The 20,738-nt window shown below is 43.3% G+C and overlaps 1 protein-coding gene across 2 annotated transcripts in view; it reads left to right on the forward strand.

Annotated features, from left to right (window-relative positions):
• The first annotated feature begins 3,178 nt into the window (after nucleotides 1–3,178).
• UBXN7 (UBX domain protein 7) overlaps nucleotides 3,179–20,738 on the forward strand; it is a 31,156-nt gene continuing 13,596 nt past the window's right edge. For both annotated transcript variants that reach the window (XM_056358302.1, XM_056358303.1), the window contains exons 1-7: nucleotides 3,179–3,324; nucleotides 6,532–6,679; nucleotides 8,671–8,738; nucleotides 11,666–11,731; nucleotides 13,689–13,801; nucleotides 19,959–20,105; nucleotides 20,456–20,546. In XM_056358302.1, coding sequence (XP_056214277.1) covers nucleotides 3,252–3,324; nucleotides 6,532–6,679; nucleotides 8,671–8,738; nucleotides 11,666–11,731; nucleotides 13,689–13,801; nucleotides 19,959–20,105; nucleotides 20,456–20,546 — 706 coding nt within the window. In that variant the 5' untranslated portion in view covers nucleotides 3,179–3,251. The remainder of the gene's footprint in view (nucleotides 3,325–6,531; nucleotides 6,680–8,670; nucleotides 8,739–11,665; nucleotides 11,732–13,688; nucleotides 13,802–19,958; nucleotides 20,106–20,455; nucleotides 20,547–20,738) is intronic.

Genomic DNA, 20,738 nt, shown 5'->3' on the forward strand with positions numbered 1-20,738 from the left:
AGTTATGTGTCTCTAAATATAATGTTTATGAAATGCAGTAATCCTGGTTACAAGTTCAATGAGGGGGAGAGGGGGACTTTTCTGCATCTTACTCTTCAGTCAATCTTGCACACACCATCAATAGCAAATCTTGCTGCGATGGTTCTGTTGAAAAGAAAGACAAATTACAGAAACTGTCCATTTCAAAGGTCTAAATCAGGGGTCCTCAAACTTTTTAACCAGGGGGCCGGCGCGCAGATGAAGTGGCAGGCAGTCATCTGCGGCTGCTTGGTTTCCCCCCCAAAACCCCTGGCGGGGGCAGAGCAGGGGGGTTCTGTAAATACTGGGGGCCGGATTGAGGACCCTGGGGGGCCGTATCCAGCCTGCTGGCCGTAGTTTGAGGACCCCTGGTCTAAATAGTACAAAAGTCTATTTTGGTGTGTGTATGTATTGAGGGTGTGTTAAAGTATTTGGAGGTATTTATGTTTTTCCAACTTACTGGATTTTGTCCTCAGTGTAAGAATGTCCTCGTACATAAGAATCGTTGGGTTTTTCAAGCAGAACGGAAAAAACAAGACTAAAAAGTTGATCATCAGTTAAAACCCAGCCTTAACTGGAAAATATACAAAACCTATAACCTATACCAGCAGCTGCATTCGAGGCAGGCTACTGCAGGCCTCCAGGTTCCAAAGATAATCACTTTCCTTGCTGCATTCATGGCATAATAATCCCCACCAGACGCTTCTTTGGCCTGTCCTTTTAGATTTTTATTGTTAGAGAGTGGAATGCGGCTACTGCTGAGTGGATTTTGGTTGCACTCACATGCTGTTTCCATTGCTACAACGTGGGAGCTTTGAAGCAGGTGAAATCAGCTTTGACTGGTTTAATGTTTGTGAAGAAAGTCGGTACTCAGGCTGTCTGAGCTGGTGTAACAGTTCACTGCTGCTCAAAAGGGTGAGCTCACCTGCATTCAGCTAGCTCTAGTGGTTTATTTGTCCCCTTGGTGAACAAGTTCAGCTCATCCAATTGCCAGGGGAAAAAAAGCAAGTACCAAAAACCCCAAATACTTTGAGAGGCTTGGTTGCTTCCCTAAGGGGTAGAGCTGGTGTGGAGATGGGAGGTAGGGAGAGAAGCAAGAGAGGGAACAGATCTACCGGTTTTCGTGGAAGCAACTTTCAAATTCTGAGACTTCAAGGAAATCTCTCCTTTCTGTGGTACTCCCTTTGGCTGACACGTGTCAATGACAAGGTGCTCCAGCCTGCTGACAGTGTTGGCAGCAGGCCAGCCACGTACCATGCTATGTTGAGAAACAACTGAAAGTGGTAGAATGCTCCTTTTCTATGGGTGTGATTTCTGCAGGTAGCATAGGGATCAAAAATGCCCAACGTGCTGCTTGTGATGGTTTTTCTCTTCCGACTTTCAAGGGCTGACAGCAAAGGTATCCTGATAGCAAGGGATACCCTGTAACTGGCACTAAAATTGGGAGTAAACCGCTCAACAACTATGTAACATCACGAAGCAGGCATTCTCTTTATTTACAGCACTGGATACACAGGGGATTGCTCTGCCTAACACGCACACCAAGTTACTCAAGGGCACACATTCTATACGGTGGAACACTTGCACGTTCATAGTACATTACATATTCGTTTTCAGTCATGGCCAGAACTGGTTACAAGTTTCTCACTTCTAATGCACATCCTCAGATAGCACCACTTAAGGTCATTACCAACTCCCCAAGCTCCCCAAGCGGGGGCTTGCCCTCTCTCGGGGGGCCGAGTCAGAGGTCATGATGTCCCACTGCCACAATTACCTTTGTCCTAACTTCCAAGCAACTTTCTGCAGATTGCAGCACTCTGTGAACTTGCCTCCTCTTCTGCCCACAACTTCCTCACTCAGAGGCTTCTTTTTGCATGACTCAAGAGAACAGTGTTCTTTTCCCCATCCATTCTTTGTTTCCCATGCTTCCCAAGGCTAGCTCCCTTGATTAGAAGCCCTTAATTCTCAGAGAGTCAGCTTGCCCTAAACTTTGTGCACAGATTTTTTTAACGTAGAGCTAAACATTAAATCAGAGTTTGGTAATTTGGGAGTTTAGACAACATAATGGGCTCCCTCGTGATGTGAATAAGCTGTAAATAATATGGTCAAGTTTGTATTCATAAACCAATATTCATTTTAATGCATAAATAAGCTTGTAATTGTATAGCGACAAAGGGGTTAAAATGTCTGAAAGATCATATAGACTGTTCTGGCAAGAAAGTTACAAATCTCTGAAAGGGGAGCTGTCCTCCTTATCTGCAAAGCAAGCTGCCCTACCGAGGAGATAACGGGACAGCAGGATGGCCTTGAGTAAAATTATGAGGGGTATTGTAAAAACCCTGGGAAAGATTTCTACAAGTCTGCCAACTCATCGCTTTTGAGACCTAAGGTGAAAAGTACACCATGAGGAAGACCTACGGCCTTCCTCCCATAGACCACTGCCCACATTCTAAAGACCCCGGCCCACAATTTTTAGAAGAATCTGCGCAAGTGTGAAAGACTGATAAGCTAATTAGCATACGAAGCGAGGGTGGGCGGGTTCAGGTAATGAATATGTATAGGCATTAATGGAATATTCATTGTTTCATTATATAAATATAAGATAATCTGCCCCTCTGGGTGTGTACGATTGGTGGAAGGATCCCCCGTACACCCAGCGCCGACAATAAAGAATACTTAATCACTAAGAAATTCTGAAGACGTTCTTTGAAACACTCGACAGGAGCAGGCATACCGTTTCTTAGCCACCTCCTCCCTTGCAGGGCCTGTGGCCCCTTACTCCCACGCGAGGGTCGAGGCTGGCTAGCCCCCTTGCTTTACCGTAGGCCTCTGTAACGATAGTAAGTCCACGTGGAAGCGGGGGCCTCGCCTCAGCACTGCTGGTAAGGCCCCGGCCCTCCCGACTAACGGAAGCAGGGAAGCTCAAACGCAGAAAAAACCCGCAGCTCGTCAGCCCGCCCGGGCGCCATTTGAGGAGGCGCTGCGGCGGCGGGGCGGGGCGAGGCGAGGCGAGGCGGACCCCGTTGCCACGGCAATTCCCGCCTCTCTGGAGCCGCTGAGGCGGCGGGGCGGGGCTCGCGTGTAGCCACGGCAACTCCCGCCCCGCCCCGCCCCGCCCCGCCCCGCCCGAGGCGCCTCCCCGGCGGCGGGCAGAGGAAGGGCGCGGGCGAGCGCCGCGCCTGCGCAGAGCGGGCGGGCCGGTGGCGTGCGTGTTGTTGTGCGGCGGCGGCAAGATGGCGGCGCACGGGGGCTCGGCGGCCTCCTCGGCGCTGAAGGGGTTAATCCAGCAGTTCACCGCCATCACGGGTGAGGCACACGGAAGCCGGGGCCCGCCGAGCTCGGCCGAGGCCGCCGTCGTCTGCGTGCTTAACGGGCGGCTCCCGTCCGGCCCCCGCCGCCGCATCAGGGGGTGGCCGCCCCGGCGGGCCGGGGGCGGGAGGAGCGGGCCGCGGCGTGAGGCGCCGCGCGGGATGCGGCGGAGTGGCGCCGGCGGGCGGCCCCGGGCGCGCTCTCCCCGGTCCCGGGAGGCCTCGCCGCCGCTGCCGCGGCCTCCCTCGGGGCGAGGTGCCCGGGCCTGTCAGCGGGCGCGCAGCGGGGCCCGGCCCGCCGCGGCGGCTGGTGCCTCAGGCCCGGCCCGGCCCCCGCCGTGACTCCGGCCTGCACGTCGTGGGGTCCCCCTCGGTCTTAGCGGCGGCTTGGGGGCGCCTCCCGCTTGTCCCGGTGGGCCGAGCTTCCCGGCGGCGCGGGTGCGGGTGCGTGTCCTCCCCCCCGGCCGTGCGCGCTGCTCCGCCCCGCGACCCGTCTGACGGCCGGCAGGATAGCAGAGCCGGACCTTGAGTCCGCGTTTAAAAAAAAGAGAAAACGATACCTTAAAAGTGTGGCCAACTTTCGGACAGTTTGGTTTGCTGCCGAAAATAGCAAGTCGCCTTTAAATTGAAGTTTGCGGCAGGTGGTAATTCCTGCTTTAGCTTGTGTACTTTGAGCGCTTGACCCACTTTTGTGTTTAATCTGTTTCGCTATAGTTCCCCCTTGCTTATGGCATTACGTATGAAATACTGAAGGCGTCTTTAATAAAACATTTTTGACTTATTAGTTGATGTAAGTGAAGCTGCTTTTGGTTTGGTTGCTCTCAGCAGCTCGGTTTCTGGTGGTGTCCCTGTACTCAGGCTAGTAGGCACTCACATCCCGAACAGGGATGTTGTGGGTGTGTAGTACCCTGTGAATGTCCCGTGGAACTGGGAAATTATTGATCGCTCGGCTGTCCTTAAAGAAGCCTTTTAGAGTAAACCCTCTGCATAAAAAGAAACTACAGCCAACACGTTTCATTGTAGTATGTGCCTGTGTGTAGCTTGGGTTGTGTTCTCAGTAGTGCCTGAGATATTCACTAAAAAATGAGCAAGAACAGGCAGAACCATGCTAGTTTGCTCTTCCTGACAGCTTTTTGTGATTACACAGGTCGTTTATGCTAAATGTAAGAACACCCTCTTATGCTTCTACAAAGGAAAAAAAGGAACCTGCTGGGCTCACCCATCCACTACCGAAGTAGTTTTGATGGTTTGTCCTTCCATTTTAATAGATTTTAAGGTTACGTCTAAAAGTGTAGAACTTGTCTTGCCGATACTGGCATGATTTGACAGGTGCTCAGACGCATGCATCCTTGGCAGTTTGTGTTAGCAGCTTTCAACTTTTGAGTTTTAAGTGAATGGAAATCATTCCTGTCTGTCGGGGAAAGCCTGAATGAGTGCTATACGGCAGTTTTGATTCAAGCATAGGTGATAGTGAGGAAGGAGGAGGAGTTCTTGATATACTTCTCTCGCCGAGATGGCAGAATTGTGTTCTCTTTGGTGCTCTCATCCAGAAAAGTATTGCTCTGAGAACGTAGCTCCTGTGTGTCTTTACCAGTGAAATGATGGGATCTCTTTGAAATTTGCTTTTGAGTCTGAACAAATATTTAGTATTTTCTGTTTGCCAGTGCAAGCACTGAAAACATTCATATGGTGATGATGGCAGCTTCCCTAGGAGTGATGAATAATCAGTACAAGCACTTTATGTGCTGGTATCTCTTTATATAGAAGAGGGTTGAATATAATTTTTCTTCTGGTTCTTCTAAATGAATGAATTCACATGACTGTACAGCAAGGTTGTAGGTTGGTGTGCATATTCCAAATTAAACAGATATTGTTTATTTGCTACAGCTGATGTTGAAATGAGATGAAAATGGTAAAGAGCAGTTTGTTTGAAGAATGCGATCTTGATGCTCTTGCATAATTTTTTGAGATGTCACTAGTTTTTATTTTGGGCTTTCTTCATCTCAGTTAAGGTCTTAAAATACAGCTGGCTGCCAACTGAGTACATTTGTCTTGTCAGGTTGGTTTCTTTGGAAAACCACTTCCCCCAGAGAGTTTGACATTCTCCAGGGTTTAACGTAATCGTGCAGGTCATTTAGAACTGATTTATCTCGACAGTTTCAAGGTGTATTCTCTGTTCAAACCAGAGCTTCTTGAGTCTTTCCCAGAAAATCTGAGAAATGTCCAAATGTGTTTTGCCCGAACTGATCTTACCTGTGACACTGATGCTGGGGAAAGTGTTTCCTTCATGTTGGTGACTTGCAGTGAACCCGGGAAGAATTACTACTGTTCCAAAAGCTACTGCCAAACTGGTTCAGCTGCATTTTGCCACTCTTCTCCTCTGTCGACCTTCCCATAGGAAAATAAACCCTTTGGCAGCCCACCACCTGTAGAGACAGATGCTGTAGGAAGTAGATGTGTAAAGGGTTGGCTGTAGGAGAGCTTCCATTGATGAGGGTCCTTCTGTTGATGGGACGATTTTTGAGGAGAATTGGGAGGTAGAGGCTGACCTTCTGAGGAAAGAGTGATGCTAAAAACTACTGTTTCATTCTGAGCATCAAGAGTAAGACTGGATTTAGTTATGTTTGGGAGAGATTTTAATAAATGTTGGTCATTATACAGATAACTATGTAGACATTTCTGCCTCCTGGCTTTCCCCGCCCCCCCACGTCTTATGTGAACTGAGCTTCTACTGGTTTGTTTTTGCCTTTTAGTACCATCAGTAAAACAGGGTATCTTTTCTTCCATCTCTAAATATCTGTTCTAAGTGGGTAAAAAAACTTTAGCAGCTGATTTAGTATTCTCCCTGTTAAAAAGGTTAAGTTAGGATTTCATTTTTTTGCATACGCCTACTAGTATCTGGAAAAACGTACCAGGAGAAGGTCTGACTTCTAGAAAAAAAAAAAAAGGAAAAAAAAAAGAAAAAACTTGCGAAAACCTCTTAGATGGCTTCCACTAAGTTTTCTCTTGATGGTGAGAAGTACCCCTGTGAGATATGTATGTTTGTCTCATTTCATAGCTGTACTTCAGAGATAAATGGCAACTGATGAACTTTTCTTTCTAATTATTAGTGCTTTGAGAGAGAAAGCTTACCAGTCAGCTGTTCCTAACGCTTCCAATCAAAATGCTTTCCAAAGAATGCTGTAATTTTTCTTTGGCATTACAGGTGCCAGTGAAAGCGTGGGAAAGCATATGCTTGAAGCATGCAACAATAATCTGGAGATGGCTGTCACCATGTTTCTGGATGGTGGAGGCATAGCAGAGGAGCCTAGCACCAGTTCGGCAGGGGTGTCTGCTGTTCGACCGCACACTGAGTATGTACCTGTGAACATGTCTGTATAAATGAGTATTCTGTCTTAAGAATTTGGTAGTGTAAGGCAGAATAAATAAGGCAATTATCACTTCTAACTTGCTGTCAACTCACTGTAACACGTGTTTCTTTGCTGATCTTGTTAAACTGATCTTCGATATTCTGGGTAAATAAGTGCTTACTATGTAAGTTGGTATGTAGACTAACAAAACTTACTCGCTTGCATGTACCTCAGAAGTTTTCCGTAGCTTATACATAGCATTTTTATTTTGTAGACATAGCTCAAGACATTAAAGGGGAATAATCCAGTAGTAAGAGATTCTTTTAAATTGCTCCAGAAATACTGCTTTATGTTACTTTGTAGTTAGAGAATTCTGTTTTCTAGTTCTTATTTAGTTCCGTTTGTAAGGGTTTTACTGTGTTATTGTAAGCGTGACCAGATTTGGCACTGGAAAGGCCAGATGGTGTGCACTGGTATGCAGAGGAATAAACAACTACAAATCTACATCAATGTCTTACATGTCAGGTGCCAGTAAAGGGAAGAGTTGTTCCACTTGAGCATGGCAGAGTCCTTCACTGCTGCCTGTTAATGTGTCTGCTTGGGATAAAAGGAATATTTTGGTTGGAAGCCAGTTGGTGTAAGTCACATTCATTAAATGTTGTAAATTAAGCCTAGCCATGCTTTCGTCTTTATAAAAATCTTCCATTTCAGGAAAAAGATGGCTAACTTTAAAAGAGAATTCTTCCCACTTCTGAAGCTCATGTATAAATTTAAACAATTCTTTTAGTACTGACTTTTATAGTTGATGTCAAGTGCCTTCCTGCTTGAACCTTTGACAGGTAATGAAGTTAAAGCTGTGTATCTGTTGGTGTTGGAGTTCTTATTTGTAGACAACTTCTGGCACACCAGTGACTTAAGATTCAAGTTTTTATTGGAATACTTTCTTTTTTATACTTGACACCCTCCAGGTGCTGGTCAGCTTAGTGTTACTTCTAGGAAGAGAGAACAATAAATATGCAAATGCAAAATGGAGAATAACTAGCTTCACAACAGCAGTCAAAGATGTGGAGGTTAATAGCAAGGTTAGTGCATCTTGCTGGCATTATGAGTTACTTTTTGAAACTGCATGACCACGAGCCACAAACTGCACACTTTACAACTTTGAAGAGTCCGAGGGAAGAGGGCACTTCAGGAGTAGTTCATAGGCAGGACACAGCGATGAATTTCCTTGGGTGAGCCTGTGCCCTCCTTTACATAGATCTACGGGCCAGGTGGCCACCCTGAGTAAGTGATACTGTTTCAGAGCCCGTGTGATTTCCTTTCTTCTCCTAGTCCTAATTTCAGATTACCTGGCAGTTTCTGCAAGCCTAAGCGAGCTGTTGATACACCAGGGAGACAAGTTATGTAAGCAAGTAATTGCTTCAGGAATGGGGGGAAATGGATGTTTTGACCATCTTGTTTTCCTTGCTCTGAAAAAAGAGAGGACTGTGAGTTTCAAGTGGAAGCAAAAAGTCTTCCAACAGAAGAAAGCTGGTAATAAGGAAGATAATGTTTTTTTTTCTCTCTGTGTAAACAGTCAGGGGAGGAGGATGGCAAGTGGATTAATTAGCAGCTTTTGCAAAGTTTTAGGAAACTATTCCAAGTTTTAAGAAATTTATTAAAGATGAAAAAAATGTTTAAACAGTAGATGGACAGAGCCTGGGATCAAGTCACCCAGGGGTTTGTGTAATCTTCTCTCAAGACTTACAAAGGTCTTCCATGCCAGAACTTGACGCAGAATGTATTAAATCCTGCATCGTTGCTGTGAGTGGGAATAGATGGTCTCCTGAGGTCCCTTTTGACCCCAAGTCTGTTGATTCTTTGCAGTGGTACAGCAGCATCCTTAACTGGTTCAAGTTGCAGGAGCCTTTGGAGCACAATGGGATGTGGCTTATGTAGTACTTCGAATATTATCATCTGTCTGATTTTTTTTTTTTTCCATTCCAATTTCATAGGGATGAAGTACGAGCTCCAATTCCTCAAAAACAGGAAATTTTAGTAGAACCTGAGCCCTTGTTTGGAGGTAGGCTTGTGTTCTTACTTTGGTTTTTTGTTTTCTTTACCTTGAAATGAGCTAAATGACAAGAGAAAAACTTGCTGATAGGAAGAAAGCATTGTATGTATTTTTATTCTTGTTTTTTTCCCCTGACGCAATTCTGCAGCCACGTAACATGATTGCTGACTTGGAAATAACAGCACTGTTATTGAAAACCTCACACATTAGAGATGCTACATTCCTAGTGGTACTAATTTGTTAACTCCCGTTTCATGCAACTGTGAGGCAACAGCCCATTAGCTATGATGAGTATACATCTGCGTACAGGGGGTTCAGAACCATGTGATACACTTCTGAGAGTGTTCAAGGTGGTGGGATAAAAGATTGAGCCTTAAGTGGTGAATGAAAATGAAGAGGACAAATGCGTGCTTCTCGGGGAAATGACAGATCAGAAAGAAGGGGTGAACTGTATGATTACTCATAACTTTCTCCATTTCTCGTGTGGGAATTTAATTTGCTCTGTCAACTGCACCATGCAGCTAGTTTTCTTGTTTGTTTTCTGAAGCTGTTTATCACTTTGAAACTTTTTTTCTGTATGGAAACAGGTGATGGTAATGCTGTTTTTGTTTGGGTGCTCATCTAAAACACTGTTTAGTACTCACGTAATACACTAATGTTCTGAATCTCAAAACCTCAGTCAGAAATCTCTGCTGTAGGGGTTCTTTTACAGCAGCACAGGGGTGAAACTTCCGTAGCAGGACTGGATTACCTGGTCCATTATCCTCTCCTTTTGCACAGTGTCCATGTCTGTATGGAGATCTAAGGCCCTCTTTACGCTTACTTCCTCTAGCCTTGTGATGGTCTGTCCTTCTTGTGTTGAGCAGGCCATTTCTGGCTGGCCGTGTGGCCTTTATCACGGCAAGTGGTTTGAGAGTCTTGTCCTTTTTATCAAGAAGGGACATGCAACTGCTCATCTTTAAGGTGGCCTCATACCCATAGGAAATGCTTTTTGCTGTTGTTCAGTTCCTGTGATAGAAAGGAGAAGGAGGCCAAGCTTCAGGTTTACTCTGGAACTGCTTTTCTCTTGATCCTTTTTTTTCAACATCAGAGAGGAGCTCTTTAGGCAGGATACACAGGCTGAGTGGTGGTTCTGGAGAAAAGTGCCCTGCTGAGGGGTCTCTGAAGGCCTGAAGTTCCTGTGGCCCAACAGAGTTTTTACAAAGGTCTGTGGACTCCTATGGGTTCAAGAATCTAAGAAGTGCAAGATTAAGATCTGATGACCCTGACGCTTTGTCCTGTTCTACCTACCGGTCACACTCTGATCTTGGATGCATTGTCACTGACCATCCAGCTGAAGTGATCTGTGGATCAGTGATAGCCTCCTGGCACTGTCTGATTCACCCGTGCTAATACGCTCACTAATGCCACTTCTTTTTATACCATGAAGCAGCCTGAAAAGCTCACTGAAACTGGAGGGATGCTTCACTTGGTCTTTTCAGCTCTAACCTCAAAGCAGGGGATGTGCTGGTGTCTGTTTTTAACGGTCATATTGAGGTGGTTATATGAACTTAGGTTTTCTTCCAGTTGAAGAGATGGCCCTGTCTGTTTGTGCTCTGCCAGATACATGGGTCCCATCTCGCAGTACAAAGGGTGTCAGAAAAACAACTCTCCAGACTGCTGTGAACATCTTCACCAGCACTGTCAGGCTGTAGCTAAGCCTGGGCAAGGGAAATGCTGCTTTTGCCGAAGTGGTCCTTCAGCTGCTATTCTCAGCTGTAGCCTGAGTTGCTCTGAAGTTGGCGTTAATGGGTTGTGTTTATGCCTAAGCATTTAGTGGTGAAAGAGCTGTTACTTCCTGGAGTTAGGCATTATTGACAGGCATGTTCCTCATTCAGGCCTGCTTTTTTTTTCCCCGGTGATAGCCTGTGTCAGATACACTAATTCTTTCCTTCATACTCTGTACACCAAGAATGCAAGGAACAACTGTGTTCCATTCTTTATGCCCTTGTTGTGGCATAAGTTGAAAGATGCTGCACATGGTATGGGTACAGAGCCAGAAAGGTCTCTAAAATGGAATTTTGGAGGTGCTTGCTTTGTGACCTGTGCATAGGTTGTGCTTTCTCACAGTCAATGGATTTTTCTTAACACAGGTTTCCGGTGGGTATATGTTAGATTTATCTCACTTTGTTTTATTTGTTTATTATTTATTATGTCTTGTAACAATTAGGCTTTGAAAAGTTACATCTTAAAATTCTTCTGCTTTCAGTTAATAGTAGTGCAGCTGAATAGTTGGAATGCAGACCAGAGCTGCCTGCCAGGATTTATTCCAAGTACAGGATTGTGCTGTACTTGAGTGGTACTTCCAGGTACTAATCCAGTTATCTGCCTGGGCTGCTGTCTTTGTGCAGCTGCAGATAATCTGGTCTGAAGATTTCCTTGCAGATAGTGATAGTGGATCTAATGGAAGAATGTGGCTGTTGCCAGCCAAGCAGCTGGGACAGGATCTGGTTAAGAGATCGGAAAAGAACAGAAATGCCCTGTGGAAAAAACAAATGTGTTTCCTAACAAAGAAAATATTCTCCCATGGGGTTTAATCTTTGCAAGTTTTTCATCTAGTCGAAGGTCTTTGGTAAAAATCTTGACTGGAATTGTGACATGTTGATGCTGTGACAGCACTGCCTCTACATACTTATGGGCCTTGGTGAGCCTGTCAGAAAGGGCTAACTGCTCCTGGGGTAAGATTTGCTGGAGCGAGAAAGTATTAGGAAGTGGGTCTTACAAACTGCCTATTTCCATCCTCCCACCCTGCAGCCCTTCCTAATTACCTTACTCCCGTATTATTCATGCTTTGGGTACCTATTCTGTTTTCCCACACATGTTATGGAAAGTGTTAATATGTAATTATTTTAATAGTATATGTTTGAAATAATTCTTGAAATAATTATTTTTTTAAGCTCCTAAAAGACGCAGACCTGCGCGCTCAATATTTGATGGCTTTCGGGATTTTCAGACAGAAACCAGTAAGTTTCTACAGATCAGTGAGCTAGAGGTTCTGCTATTTATGTTTTTTCACTGCAAATAAGTTTGAACAATAGTTTCTGCTGTAAGCTAGGACAGCTTTCAGTGGTTGGTTTTTAAATTGCCTCCTGTGTAACAAAATCTTTTTTTAATAACATTAATAGGCTGTTCGTTGTTGCAGTGTCAGTACTGTTTGCTGATGTCTCTCCCATGTTTGTGGTACAGTTAAGGTTGTTAGTTTATTGTTTTGGGGTAGCTGGTGGGGGAGACTACTGAGTGATGGACATACAAAGCAGGTAGTGAGGATGCTGGTCCAAACACTGGCCTGTGTTACCCAAGTGAAACCTGCAGACAGTATATTCTGTCTGCTTTGGTATGGCAAATATTTTTATGATAACTCTCTCTCAAAAAAAAAACAAACCAAAACCCAAACAACTTTGCCTGCTCTAGAAGGAATTGAAAAGGGGGAAGAATCTAAAACCCATGTATAAATTAAGTTCATCTACTGAATTTTTCTTAGCTGGCCAGTGGTCATGCTGGCACTTGCATTAGATCTGAGTAGCCCTGAGGCTTCTGTCTTGCTCATCCACAAGGTTCTCATGAATTAATTGCTGTTCATATGCAGAATCTCCAAACCACAAAGTACTGGCTGTTATTTAAGCCATTAAGTTTCATAGAATGTGGTACTTTGACAGCAGAACACCAGATACTGCCCAGCTGAGTTAGAGCACAGTTGTTACCGGTGATATTGCTGCAGTGTTTAAGAGGTCTAACCATGGACCAGGTTCCCATGTAGTTTGGTGCTGTTGGATGCCGAAGCGAAACTAAGTATGTGTAATTACTTTCTTTGCCCTGACAGGTTTGTTCAGGGTTTTCCAGTAATAATGAACTGTTGGAGTACTAACGTCGCTGGCAGCTGTATAAATGAAAATACATCATTTACAGAATCATCATACCCTTAACTTTTTTTCTCATCCTCTCCACTCTGTTTTAAGACATTTAGAGATGCACAATATGCAAAAGCATTGTCAAGGCTTACGATGAAACTTTATCATGCTTTTTGGTAAAACTTCATAGATGAGTATCTCTGAAAAGCCCATATTATTTCCTGGCTCCTAGGCCTGCTCCACAGGGATGCTTTTTTCCCTGTGGGGATCCAGTGTCTGCTCAAAAACCACTTGTATGCTATGGCCCATTGACAGCTCCTTTCAGTACTGGGAAGTTTTTGGTGGTGGGATAGTTACTGCCCGTTTCAGCTGACACCTAATGTCAAAATACATTGTATTGCTGCATTTTTAGGTGAGCAGTTGCTGTGATTTACCTTTATTGTATATAGTCATGGCTATGTAGGAAATATATTCTGTATTATTGTAAACGGAATTGATACCCCTAAAAGAAACATGCTCAAAGTACTTAGGGGTAAACAAGGCTGAAAACACGTTCACCTGAAAGAGACAGTGGTATCTTGAGCTGATTGTGGGAAGAGTGGATGTGTAATATAAACATCCAAAGATACTTCTCCATGTAAGCTAAGTCTCTTTTGGGTTTTTTGGGTTTGGTTTGTTTTTTTTTTTTTTCTGTGGGATTGCCTTACAGTCAAGAAATAGAAACACTGGAATAGAAATATTCCAAGTAACAGTTATGATGCTACAGTCTATCTCAGTTTCCCCTTTTAAAAGCATCACTGGGGACAAGTCACAGTGCGCTTTTTTTGCTTGTTTTCAAATACTGGCATGTGACTCCCTCTGCTGATACTCATGTTTAAAAGTGAAGTAAATGCCCAGTGCTTGAGAAAGCTGGGGCAAGCAGGGTTCTTACCTTACGTAGCCGCTAGTCTTGTTCAGTGGGGTCCTTGCAACTCTAGTGCTGGAGTTTTGTGTATGAGCATATAGCCAACAATAAATCCATCTTCTGAGTGCTTTGTCTAATTCAACTTCCTTTCCTCTTGGGGCTGTACAGTTCGACAGGAACAGGAGCTACGAAATGGAGGGGCAGTAGATAAGAAACTCACTACTCTAGCAGACCTCTTCAGGCCTCCCATTGATCTGATGCACAAAGGCAGCTTTGAAACGGTAAGTTTTGAAATTTTGGTGCAGTTCCTTATGTGATGACTGTGTACAGTGTGGAAGCCTTATGTTAGGCTATTGGCATGTGTGGATCTGTTGGTGGATGATCAGGAATTTACAAAAGACTGTATAGTGATAAATATTCAGTGGACTACATATGGAAATGTCGACATATTGAAGGACTAACTAATGATAATAGACCACATTGTTTATGTTTAAATGTCAGTGTGGCAAATCACTCTTGGTGAAGGACTTTAGTGCGCAAGGGAGGCTGGTCAACATGGAAAAAACGCATCCCTTGAAGTATCTCTGTAGAGCATGATACAGAAAAAGCTGAAGTAAGATTGCTTTTGATAGGTGAGCAAGTGCTTTGCAAGGGGCAATATAGTTTGCAGCACAGCCCGGCTAAGCAGCTCAGGCAGACTTAACATTAACATGGCTAAGTGGTTTCTGATACCTGAGCTGGTAAAAGTATTTGAGTGTGGCTTTGTCGTGAAGGCACAACTTTATCTTCAGTAGAGGTCTTGCTCTTGTATAAAAGCACACTGGTTGTCTTTTGTATCTGGTAGTGGTGCAAAAAGTATCCAGGAGATCGGCTGGCTGAGAAGGGGACTGTTAGCTTTAAATAATTTCAGGTGTCACCTTTCCTGTCTGTGTAGGCTTGTGTGGATCTAGTCATAAGTTGTTATGATATCGACCAGGGACTTAATGAATAATTAGATAATATGCGAATTGGTGTATGCATTTTTTGAGTCCAGAATTTCTAGATATTCTTCAGAAATTGCAGTTACTACTGAATTTCTACCTGGTCATCTTTAAGTAGCTGAGATTTATTATTATATGACGATTTAATGAGAATGCAAGCTAATGATCAAATGGTGCAATACAGATGCTGAAAACAGTGATGGAGATATGACTGCATGAGCTGAACAAAAATATTATTTACATTTTTTTCACATTTGCCTCTACTGCCTTGCACAAATACTGGAGCGCTCCTGGAGAATTTTTGGAGGAACGCTGTGTGCCTTTATTGAGTCTCCAACTCTCATCCTGTTAGCCTCATGTCTTTTTATGCTTCCTAAATCACTGGGGATCAGGTGCCATGTCACTAATTCCTGTATTCTGACAGTGCTCTCCGTATGTTTAATTTTCTAGCAAAATTCCAGGTTTGAAAGGGTGCTGACAGAGAATACCTGTCTCTGCCTCGTAATTTGGTGCAATGGAAGGAGATGAGCAGGCTGAAGTAGCTGTTGCTGAGGCATCCCTGCCGTGTGATACGCGGTTCAGGGTTTACTTCAAACAAGGCTGCATTAGGTCCTCTAGCTAATGATGCCTACGGGGCCCGTGGTTCAGAGCTGATCGTGAATCCAGCGAATGAGTGGTTCAAGGCAACAGTAAAGGGAATTCACATGAGAGCAGCCAGTGCTGCTCCAGACTGGAATGTATAGTCATATAGCAAGTGCCCTCTGCCCTCGGTGGTAGAACTTGAGGTGTGTGCTAGTTTTTCCTTGGGTCTTGCTGAAAACATACCAAGACTTCAGCAGTGTTGATTGTAGCATCTGCCACAGTCAAAAGTAGTTTCAGAGGATGAAGTAACTGATTGATAGATTTGGTTTTCCTAAAGTCTCTGCATTCTTATTCAGGCTTGCAAATTGAAAAAAAAAAAAAAAAAAAGGTGTGCGTGCATGTGTGTGTATATACACACACCTTGTCCTGTTCTTTTCAGTAACTCAAAGGCATTTATACTTTCCGATATTGGTGTTCACCTTTTTGTGTTCTTGTACAGTTCGTTGTCCCATGGGATACCCTTAATTTCAAACCAATGCTCCCGAACTTCACTGCAATAATAATCTTTAGCTTCTCAATTATTTGCTCCTCACTCTTCCATTTTACCTTTTATGACTGCTGCTTTAATGCTTCACACTGGGACAGTGTCGGGTCTCCTGTGAATCCAGTGACCAGAGTCTCTCGAAATTCACCTCTGGCAAGCTGCTGTTAGCTTCTTCCTTATCTGTACACTTAGATAAACGTGTATAAACTATATAATAAGTCAGAGATGTTTATCACATTCCAAAGTACCAAGGAGTAAGTACTGTCGTTTTGATGCTCTTGTAGTTTAATGTTAACCTGAGTGGGGGTTTCTTAGTATTGTTGGTGTCTGGTGTATTCTAACCTCTGGAGGGGGGTGCAGGAACATTCTTCCAGCGTGATGCCATGTACGTTTATCATAGAATCATTCAGGATTTGTGACTTTACTCAAACTTAGCCGGAGTGGTGCCATCTTGTCTTACTAAGGTTTTCATGTATCTTTGTTGCTTATCTTTTGTGGCTCCTCTTCGAGTACTCTAAGGTTGATTTTGATAGTAAGTAAGTTGTTGTCTTTCGTTTCCCCAAAGAAACCTCATTTTTCTTCAATTACAAAGAGACTTCCATTATCAATGAGGTGCAGAAAATTGCCATTTCATCTTAACTCTGTAACACTAGTTTTTAAGAGTATGTGAGAATTAATTTTCATTGAAGAAAAATTTTCAAGTGTTGAATGACATTTTTTTAACTTGCTGTCTTTGAAAAAGCAGTGTGCTTCACGTAGAGAACAACTTACGAACATTATACTTGTTAAGCGTGTGATGAACTGAATTACACCACAGAAATATGATGAAAAAAGATTTGATACAGAAAATCTGTAAAAGACTCTTTTAATCACGCAGGCTTTTTGAACATGAGCCGCTAGACGTTAATTACCTAGTGACTGGTGGAATGTGGCTATGTAAGCCAGAGGCAAACAGCTGATGGGCCAGTGAGATGTTGACCTGAACTGTCTCTTTTTTATTTTTTATTTTTTTTCCCCCCTACTAGAAAATTTCAGAGAAACTTTCAGATCTTAAATACACAGTGGCACTAAAGAGTGGTGCATGGTTATACAATTAGGCTGTTGTCAGTTAAGACTGCACAAGGGATTAGTTTTCTGACTGTAATATTGAGCTTTAATATGTATTAAGCTTCAGAGTTATCTCCTTAATGTAGAATCTGCTAGGAATAAATCACTAGAGTATAATAAATAAATAAAAGCCACACCAAACATGCTCTATAAAGAACAGCATGGTTTTGTTCTCATCTCAGAGACTGCTTCCAAGGATTGCAGGTGTTCATCTATTCATGCATATGATGTGAGATATGATTTGATTTGTAGGGGGTGCACACTGAATTGACTTATTTTACATTTCTTGTTTAGGGAGGAAATAGTTCTGGTGCACGCAGTTCTCTGCTTAACACTCATTAGGTTTTCAGGACTTTTGTGAAGTGACTGTATGTAATGTTGCAGAGTTTCAAGTCTGTCTATATGAAGCTTCCTCATTTTACAAGTCATACCTTTTCTAGCTGCTTCCTACTTATGGCTGATAACTGATTTTTTTTTTTCTTTGCATGTAGTGAGCAGTGATAGTTTGGAAGCTAATCTAGTCCTTGTACCCAAAAGGTGCAATTTGCATAAGGTGCTTTTAGACTGGCCGTTTGTATAAGTACAGTTTGCAGATGCACCTTTGGCACAGGAATGGCTGGCTGAGGAAAGGACGTATGCCCTGGCCCAGGCAAGAAGTGTAATTCTAGCAGATATAGGATGTTTCTTGTCAGATAATCTCATGCTCTTTGTCACCTGTTATCTTCCAAACTGAATCATGTTTGATTAGCAGATGTCCATAAGGTCACAAGATGCTGGCTCCACTTCCTTGTTTCTCTCTGCTGGCTTAAAGGAGCAGTGCATTTCAACAAAGCTGAGCAAGCAGGAACCGCCATAACGTTTATAAACCCTGCACGGTTCAGAAAAGTCAAATGAGAGGAAAACATGTTATTTTTACTAGTGCAAGAGCTAGAGGTTATCCAGTGAGATCCAGTACTGAGTGTAAAACAAGACTTCTTTCACGTGTAGTCTAACCAGATCGCTGGTTTGTTGCTGTAAGTTGTAGTAGTGAAAAATGTGAATTAGGTAGAAAGGGTAAAGGTAAACTTAGGATGGATTGGTTTTGTTTTGGTATTGTGTCTGTCCTGTTCTATCTGAGATCCGCTACCTCTGTCTTTGAAAGCTCCTACTCTGCCGATTGCTGAAAGCTTGAACAGAGATCCTTGCCAAGAGTGGGTGTTCTGTACTTGCCCTGTCTGTGTGCTCTAAGTGCCTGGTGTGGGCCTTTATACCTCAAAGGAGGAGGAGAAATGGGGGCAGCTGATGTTGGAAACTGGATCTAAAGCCATCAGACTTAGCTTGGGTCATGCAAGCCAGCTCTTGAGCCTTCCCTTGTTCTTTTTTCACTTACCAAAATGACCTACCAGTATAATTTGCAAACCCACAGCATTTCTTTCCCCCAAGTTCTTCTCCTTCCCCCTGCCTCCACCCCCTCAGAAAAAAACCCATTAGTTGTGTAAGAGCAGAATTGTGTGTGTGTGAGATGGTAGCAATTAACTGTGTCCTTTTAAATGTTAAATGTGAAGCCTGTTGTCTTTAGAAGGAAGTTACAAGTAGTTTTCAAAGCAATACCTGCTCTACAGGTGAAAACTCATCTTTGCAAATGTTCTGTGTGGAATTTCCTGCTTGCATCCTTTTGAGGACGTTAGCTGGATGGAAGAGAGGTAGAGCCAGGTTTTCAATAATATTGCAAAATATACAAATTGTGGAAGAGCAAGATGCACCTTCTGACTTTCTAGTTATATATTTTTGAGTTTGTTCTTTTAATCCAGTGTGGATTACATTGGAACACTGGACTAGGGCAATCCAATTGACTCAAATTTTTGTTCCCTTTAAACTTGGGCAGTCCCTCTAGGCCCTGTCTTAAACTGATTTCCTAGAATTAGTTCTTAAAGCCCAGTTAGCTCGAAACAAGTCTTCTAAATAAAAGCGTGATGACTATATTTAAGACCTTTACCAGTTACTTAGGTGTCACCTGCTCCACTTTTCTCTCCTGGTGACCAAATACTGGATGCTGACACTGTAATATTAGTGGTAAGTAGTTAGCATGAGGTCCCGTGTGAGAACAAGAGGACTATTCCATGCTTCTACATTCATTTTTTTTTTCCTTTGAGTAAATTAAATCTGCGGGTCACTAGGTCATGCAGATTGATTTTGTAGACTGAGATTCTTCACTTTGTGAAGCTAAGTGTGCGGGGTTCATGTGTCTGTCTATCACACATTGGATAGGTTGACTATTCAAAAGTGCACTGGCTAAAATTCATTTTAAAAGTAAAAACTTTGGTTTGGGGAACAAAATACTGCCCAGAACAGCAAAATCTTGTGTAACGTCCGAATTCTTTGAATTTGCTGTTAAGTGTGTTACCAGCAGGATGTGAACACACTTATAAACACTTTTTTTTTTCTTTTTTAAAAGAAAAGGGAGTTCATGTGCTAGTTCCAGTCTTTCCAGGTGGTAAGAGCATTCCTGCTGTTGATATAGCCCTCTTTTTTTCAACAGGTATGACAGTTCAGCGATCAGAATTACATTCTTGATCAAACTCCTACCATTAACTTGCAACCAAGCAATCAGACAATGCCAGCTTTGTGACTCAAACCAGTAAGATTTCTTCCTGCGCCTTCCTGTCTTCCTCCCCACTTGCAGTCTGGATAACGAGCATCAAAAAAGGATGCCTAATTTGGCAGTTGCACAGTACTTAGAGTAACTCGAAACGTTGAGAGAAAAAAGAAAACAAGCAGAGAGGGGGTCCTGTTGAATTAATGCAAATCCTCTGTCAATTATGCAACCTACTTCAATAGAAGATGATCCACAGGTTTATCTTTAGAGTGAGCAGGTTTTTCCTCTGTTGTCAGATCAGTGTGGTTGACTACACTCTTTCCCGAACAAATACCTTATTCGGCGTCCCCGTGTCCCGTCCCATCCTGCCCCCAAGTTGCTTTTCCCACTCTGTGCTTGGCTTGTTGAAATCCAGCAGCTCTGTTCATCGATGTGATTCTGTAATTCAGCCAGTCTCATTTGAAGCAGGTCTTTCAGCCCTGCCTTCTGTTATGTGGATGCCTTTTCACTAGCACTGTCCATCTTTTTCACTGTGAAAGGGGTTTTGGTGAAAAATCTGACAGTGTTAGAAGCCATCACTGATCATTGCTGGCATTGGTTGTGTCTGGCTCTCTAGTTTTGCCTAATGAAGCTTTTCTCTCTGCTTACAGGCCAAGGAGTGTGGTCAGATGCAGAACAAATGGCTCATGATAAACATTCAGAATGTGCAAGATTTTGCCTGTCAGTGTCTCAACCGTGATGTCTGGAGCAATGAGGCTGTGAAGAACATAATCCGGGAACATTTTATTTTTTGGCAGGTGAGAAATTTAATGGGGCAGTGCTGGTAACTTGGTGTCCTGGTAGATGGGGCGGTGAAAAAAACCTGACGACTTTGAATAAAATGGTGCTGTTGCAGTTCTGTTGGTGAACTTGCAGGAAAGATGCAGTAGTTCATGGATGTAGATGTGATTCACGGAAATGCACTTGAATGCATGAACTGCCTTTTGCTTTGTAGCATTAGAGGCGCGTTTTTAGCTTGTCGGTGTGACTGAGAACTGTACCCTTTGTGGTGTATACTGTAAAACAGAGGAAAACTTTGTATGTTATCAAAGTACAGCTTATGTTTCCTCTCCACCCAGTAATTTGCTTCCACCATGGTATTTTGTAGGTATACCATGACAGCGAGGAAGGACAGAGGTATATACAGTTTTATAAATTAGCAGACTTCCCTTATGTCTCCATCCTGGATCCCAGGACAGGTAAGATAAGTGACAGTTGGTTACCTGCAGTTTAGATATCCTGTGAGAAGGACAGGCAGGTGTAGGCTAAAATACCATCTTTTGCAGTATGCATTGCGTTCAGCTGAAAAATCTCAGTTCCATTGGTTTGCTCTTTGAGAGACCTTGTTGTCCCTGAAGTAGTGAAGCAGTGTGTTTTGGAGGAACTAAGGG

This window comes from Falco biarmicus, chromosome 13, assembly GCF_023638135.1.
Source record: "Falco biarmicus isolate bFalBia1 chromosome 13, bFalBia1.pri, whole genome shotgun sequence".
NCBI classification, from domain to species: domain Eukaryota; kingdom Metazoa; phylum Chordata; class Aves; order Falconiformes; family Falconidae; genus Falco; species Falco biarmicus.